The following is a 6,710-nucleotide window of genomic DNA, read 5'->3' on the forward strand; positions in this document are numbered from 1 at the left end:
GCCGCCGTTATCACGGTGACCTGCGCCCGCGGAGGAGTCCCGGAGGCTCCTCTGTGCAGCCTCGGCCTCAGTTTCCCCCGACTGTGCGATGGGTGCAGCCCTCTTGCTGGGAGGGTTGGACTGTTAAAACGAAGACTGCAGCGGGGGACCCGGCTCAGGGGCAGAGAAGGGTCCGTGTGGAACAGCCCTGTGGGTGGGGTCACCCATCTGCAGGTGGGAAACTGAGGCTCCAGAGGGGCTGGGGCAGGCCCAGCTGCACGTAGGAAGGTGGGGGTTGACCGCCGGACTCCTGACATCACAAAACCGAGTCGGGGCTGCCTGAGTCGGGGCCCCTCTGCTTCTTCCTAGAAACCCCATCTGGCAGGTGAGGACAAGGAGGCACACAGAGGGAATGGGGCCTGCCCAGGGTCCCACTGACAGGGGTGGCAGAGCTGGGTCCCCACAGGGCCCAGGACCTCACGGAGCGGGCGTCTCCATCCCCAGGGCCTGCCCAGCACACGGTAGGGCCTCAGCATTTGTGGCCTTTCAGGAGCAAGAGGAGAGGCTGGGCACAGCAGGGGATGTGGGGGTAACTTGGAGGCCAGGGGAGTCAGGGGAGTCAGTGTCCCCGCCGGGCAGGGGGTGCTGGGGAGGGGGCCTGGGCTGCTGGCTGCCACCTGAATCACTACCATTAGGGCAGATAATCACCCCTGCCCTTCCCAGCGCTTTCATCTGGGCGCCAAGGCCCTCATTAGGCCGCACGCGACGAGGGCGGACGGGGGACCGGCTGGGCCGGTCCCTGTGTGGCGGGCATGGCCAGGCGGGGTGGCCTCGGGCCGGGGCAGAGGCCTGGCTCTGCTGCGTGACCTGGGACAGTCGCTACCTCTCTCTGAGCCTTGGTTTCCCTAGCCGGACAGTGATGGGGGTGAGGGCTAGCCGAGGGCTCTCCTGCCCTTCGTACATTCGCTGGTCACTAGTCGGGCACCTTGTGGGTGCTGTGCTCGGCACAGGGGACCCAGCGGTGACAGATGCCCACCCTCCCGGGGCTCCCAGAGCAGAAGCGTGCAGCAGTTACACACAGGAACAAGGGCAGGTGGGTGCGCAGAACAGTGAACAGCGGTGTTGGGAGACGCCTTGCCAGGGGAGGGGAGGCGCAGGGCGAGGAAGGGGCCAGGGGAGATGGTGACACAGACACCCCAGAACTCAAAAGCCTCAAAGACGTTCCCGTGTGCCCTGGAAGGTCGGGCCTAGAGGCTGCCCCGAGGAGCTTGTACTTTGACAGGGAGCTGGCCGGGCACACGGGGAACTGTGCACCCGGCTGAGGAAGCGGCAGGCACCCAGGCCGGGGTGAGCAGGTGTGGGTGAGGAGTGGCGGCCGGGCCCAAGGTCCTTGCTGGACAAGACACTTTGGCTCAGGGTGGGGCAGGGTGAGCCCTGGGCCACCCACAGACGACGGGGTCCAAATCTAGCTCTGCTACTCCCTGGCCTCAGTTGGCCCCTCTGCCATGTGGGCTGCTGAGTGGGTTTGGTAGGACAGCTGGCATACAGTCGGCGCTCAAGCATGTCTGTGGTGTCCCACTCCAGGCCACTGCCAGTGTGGCCTCCAGTCCGGAGCTCTGAGTCCCAGTGACTGTGCGCGGGCCAAGCCGCCGAGCTGTGAGGGCCGGGGCTGGGGCTCCCTGGGGCGGTGCTTGTCGCTGGCTCATTTATGGTCATCAGCGGCCCAGACGGGCCCTGCCCGCTCTGACTCCCACATCCCAGGAACCCTCTCCCAACCTTCTTCGTTGGTGTTCCTGCCCCTGGCGTCCCCCTGGGTGTCTGGGACCTCCCCCCAACACACACACATGGATGCTGCCCTCGGGCTGAGTTGCAGGGACAGCGCTGACCTGGCCTGGTGGACTCTCCCATGGGTCCTGGTCGATCCCTGCACTCCCTCCAGCTCGAGGGGCCGTCCTGCTTCTCGTTCCCTCCGCCTGCTCCTTGCTCCTCCTTCACGTGCTGGGGGGCTCCTGGTGTCAGTCATGGCCTTGGGGGGGCTCCTGGTGTCTGTCGTGGTCCTGAGGGTCCTGGACGAAGCACGGTGGACAACAGTGGTGCTGGGGGTGAGCCAGTGCCAGCGTGAGCGGCTGTGAGCCAGCAAGGCTCTCCCCCGACCCCCGCCTCCCCCAGGCATCCTGGAGATCCGTTCTGTACACGTGGGCGTCGTGGTCATCAAAGCAGTGTCCTCAGGCTTCTACGTGGCCATGGACCGCCAGGGCCGCCTCTACGGGTCGGTGAGTGCCGGGCAGGGCCGGGCGGCACGGGCAGGGTGGGGGGGTCGGCCGGCCTCACCCCCACCCGCAGCGGCTCTACACTGTGGACTGCAGGTTCCGGGAGCACATCGAAGAGAATGGACACAACACCTACGCCTCCCAGCGCTGGCACCGCCACGGCCAGCCCATGTTCCTGGCACTGGACAGGAGGGGGGGGCCCCGGCCAGGCGGCCGGACGCGGCGGTACCACCTGTCCGCCCACTTCCTGCCCATCCTGGTCTCCTGAGGCCCCGAGAGGCTGGCAGCTCCCCAAGGTGCCCAGGCTGGTGGCGAGGGCCCAGCCATGCTTGTTCTTCCCCTTGCTGGCCCTGTAAGCGCTGAGTGCCCATGGCGTGTGGGCGCTGGGGACACAGCACAGGAGCCCCCCCGGGGGACCCCAGCCTGAGGGGACGGCGGCCACCAAGCAGGTCCAATCCTGAGTTGGTGACCTCGAGGACCCCTCCCGGGCTGAAGGATGCGGACGTCGAAAGGTTGAGGGGGATGTCCCAGGCAGGGCCCTGCAGAGGCACGGGCTCAGGGTTGGCAGCACGTTGGGGGGCGGGCCAGGAGAGAAGAGGGGAGGGGGTACGAGGAAGGGGCTGGGGAGACGGTGACAGACGCCGCAGAACACCAGCCTCGAAGTCGGTCCCGTCCCGGGAATCTGCAAATGCACCGCCTTGTGAGGACAAAGGCACCTGCAGGTGGGACGGAGATGGGGGAGCATCCGGGGTGGGGAGTCCAGGGCCCCAGTGTCCTCACAGGGTCCTCACGACAGGAGGCGAGAGGGTGAGAGCCAGAGAGAGACGGGGACGGGCTGCACTGTGGAAGGGGAGGAAGGGCCCCAAGCTGAGGGATGCGGGATGTGGGTGCCTCCAGGTGCTGGGGAAGGCGGGGAACGGGTCCCCACTGGAGCCCCCGGGAGGGGCTGGCCCTGCCCCACCTTGATACTAGCCTAGTGGGACCCATTTTGGACTCTGACCTCCAGAACCGCCAGAAAATAAATGTCTTTTAAGCCTGCAAGTTTGTGGTCCTTCGTTACAGCAGACGTTGGAAATATGCACACGGTGTCAGAAACTGTTTATGACAAAGTAAAGCCTCAGGGGGCCAGGCGCGGTGGCTCAAGCCTGTAATCCCAGCACTTTGGGAGGCCGAGGCGGGCGGATCACAAGGTCAGGAGATCGAGACCATCCTGGCTAACACGGTGAAACCCCGTCTCTACTAAAAAATACAAAAAACTAGCCGGGCGAGGTGGCGGGCGCCTGTAGTCCCAGCTACCCGGGAGGCTGAGGCAGGAGAATGGCGTAAACCCGGGAGGCGGAGCTTGCAGTGAGCTGAGATCTGGCCACTGCACTCCAGCCTGGGCCACAGAGCGAGACTCCGTCTCAAAAAAAAAAAAAAAAAAAAGTAAGCCTCAGGGCTCCTCACATCCCCAGGAAGGGCAGAGGCTGAGGGCAGGAGCTGTGCTGGGTGCAGGGCAGGCCTGGGGCTTCGTGCCGCTGTCCTGCGGGACGTGGGGAGGGCTACTTGTTGGGGTGGGGGCGCCCCCACCTGTGCCCAGCGCCCTCCTGACATCCTGAATCCGCTGGGCCTTCTGCCTGCAGCGCTGGGAGTCAAACTCCAGCTGGAGAAAAGGGCAGAGCCAAGAGCCCAGGTCCACCCCAGCCCCGCAGCCTCGAGCCAGGCAGCGGCACCCTGGGACCGTCTCCCCTGAAAGGGACAGTCCCGGGGACGGCCAGGGCTCCACCCCCAGCCGCCGCCTTCCACATAAATCCAGGAAAACTGCGCCGGGGCACTTGCTCGGAGGCACTGAGCAGCCTGACAAGAAAAACTCTTCTGGGAAGGGAGGGTCGTGCCCGGGCCGAGAGGCTCTACGCACCCTGCAGAGAAGGGGGCCCTGCCCTAGGGGACACCAGGTGGCCTCTGGGGACACTTTTGGCTGGCATGGAGTAGGTGGAGGCCAGAGCTGCGCCCAGGATGACCCCAGGTTGTCAGCGTTGGGAGATCTGCACACACTGACCAGCTCAGAGGGCACTGCCACTTGAGTTCTGTTGCCGGGGCCACACGGGTCCACGGCTGAAATAAAACTTGCTGGCACCCCACGCAGAAACCTAACGTGTGCCTCAGAGAAACAGGTCAGCAGGCCGGGCGCAGTGGCTCACGCCTGTAATCCCAGCACTTCGGGAGGCCGAGGCAGGCAGGTCATGAGGTCAGGAGATCAAGACCGTCTGGATCAACATGGTGAAACCCCATCTCTACTAAAATACAAAAAATTAGCTGGGTGTAGTGGCACGTGCCTATAATTCCAGCTACTTGAGAGGCTGAGGCAGGGGAATCGCTTGAACCCGGGAGGCGGAGGTTGCAGTGAGCTGAGATGGTGCCACTGCGCTCCAGCCTGGGCGACAGAGCGAGGCTCCATCTCAAAAAAAAAAAAAAGAAACAGGTCAGCAGTTGTTTCTAAAACAGAGCGCGGAATGAGCGTGCAGCCCGGCACGTCCCGGGGCAGTGAAATTCCGGTTCACACAGAAGCCTCAGCAGCTCATTCACAAGCCCGAGACTGGGTGCCCCGGCGTCCTCAGGCTGCACGACAGAGAGAGGCGACCTGGGGGGCACAGAACCAGCGACTCTCCAGGAAATCGCCAGCAGTGAAAATCAGCCAACTCCAAACTGTTGCAAACTGTGCTTCCGCTTACGAAGCGCTCCTGAGAGGCAGGGCGGATGGGGAGAGGGCAGCTGCAGGCGCCAGGAGCCCGCGGACACAGGGGAGCGGGCCTTACCAGTCCCACCTCCTGTCGTGCGGCAGGCTCCTGGGGCGGGGAGGGCACCAGGGCAGCCACTTCTTACCACTGTCTGATCTGTGAGCACTGCGGCCTCACAGCCCCCACCAGGGTGCCAGTGTCCTCAGGGCCCAGCGCCCCCGAGGCTCATGCCTGAGTGGGGCGACCTGATCGGTCCTGCTCCTCCGGCCACCCCGGCCACCCCACGGGAGGGAAGTCCCAGCCTCACAGGCAGGCACACGCCCGGCAGCATCTCTGACAACGGCCGTCCAGTTCCGAGTCCCCAGGCCTCGCAACCGCAAGCCTCACCTGCCCAGCCCTCCCCTCCAGCTCCAACTCCAACTCCCGAGGACCACCACGGACACACAGAACCCAAGCCTCGTCTCGACGAACGCCTCCTGACTCAAAACTCCATCTTCCAACAGGGAAACGGCTCGAGGCTCCGTCTTCCCAACAGGAAAACGGCTTGAGTCTTCCCAACAGGAAAACGGCTTGAGTCTTTCCAACAGGGAAACGGCTCGAAGCTCCGTCTTCCCAACAGGAAAACGGCTTGAGTCTTTCCAACAGGAAAACGGCTCGAAGCTCTGTCTTTCCAACAGGAAAACGGCTCGGCCAGGGGACCGTGACCCAGAGCAGGTGGCCCGGTCTGTCGCACAGACTTGGGGCCTAAACACAGTTGTTCTCTTAGTCTGGAGATCAAGGACGATCCAAGGTGACCTCCCCACCTCGGTGGCCTCCATGCAACCTCGTCTTCGGGTGCCGGGTACGTTACCTCGTGAGGTGCCGAGTCCGCGGGTCTCGGAGTTGGGATGTGCACACCCTCAGGGTTGGCACTCTGCCCCTCTGCCCTGGCGGCCACAGTCATGAAAGTCCCAACGCTTCTCTAGGCTCCACGGCCCCAGAGGACGGCCACCAGGAGGGCTCACCACGGCGCTGCGGTAGCAGAAGTCCAGCAAGTGCCCTGGGCATGGTCAGAACAGGTGGGATCCGAGTTACCTGGCCAAGGGGGCTGACGCAGACACGTCGCGGGACATGGTGAAGAGGGCGGTGCGGAGCGGAGGGCGGGAGTCTTTGGAGAACAGGTGGGGGCATGGGCCATGCACCTCCTGCTCGCAGGAGCCGTCTGCAGTGGAAGGACACGGGTGGTCCTGCTGGAGCCTCCTCTCCGTTATCCGTCTCCACCGTCTGATTCTTCGGTCTCAGGACTGTGGATCCTCAGCAACTGAGATGAACCCACCGTCCCGGCCCCCAGCCCACAGGTTCCCCAGACCTTGCCAGCTGTGCCCCAGCTGGCTGCACCCCAGGCCAGGCATCCAGCCACCTTGAGCAGTGGGGTCTGGCTCCTCAGAGGGGCCAGGAACCCACGTGGCTGAGGTGGAAGACTGAGGTGCGACCGAGGGGTGAGGTGGAGGTGCTGGGCCCTGGTGCTTTAACGCTGGTGTTTCTGGTTTTAAATTTCACAACCTGGTGACACCACCACCCTAGCTCGCCAGCAGCCCTCCTGGGCTTAACCTCGGGAGAGCGGGCTTGCTAGCAGGTCCTGGGCGCCAGGCCCTGCAGGAGGCACAGACCCCTGGGGACAGGACCGGCTATGCAGAGCCCAGCCAGACTCCCAGCTTGGCCCTTTCCCGACACACAGGCGCAGAAGGAAAGCCACAGCACCGGC

General features: G+C 64.4%; 1 protein-coding gene across 1 annotated transcript; it reads left to right on the forward strand.

Annotated features, from left to right (window-relative positions):
- The first annotated feature begins 2,000 nt into the window (after window positions 1–2,000).
- FGF22 (fibroblast growth factor 22) lies at window positions 2,001–2,615 on the forward strand. The gene is made up of 3 exons (XM_011964087.1): window positions 2,001–2,097; window positions 2,149–2,252; window positions 2,323–2,615. The coding sequence occupies exons 1-3, from the start codon at window positions 2,001–2,003 to the stop codon at window positions 2,515–2,517; spliced, it is 396 nt and encodes a 131-aa protein (XP_011819477.1). The 3' UTR covers window positions 2,518–2,615.
- Window positions 2,616–6,710: the final 4,095 nt, after the last annotated feature.

Source organism: Colobus angolensis, unplaced genomic scaffold (assembly GCF_000951035.1).
Source record: "Colobus angolensis palliatus isolate OR3802 unplaced genomic scaffold, Cang.pa_1.0 Scaffold64, whole genome shotgun sequence".
In the NCBI taxonomy this organism is placed as follows: domain Eukaryota; kingdom Metazoa; phylum Chordata; class Mammalia; order Primates; family Cercopithecidae; genus Colobus; species Colobus angolensis.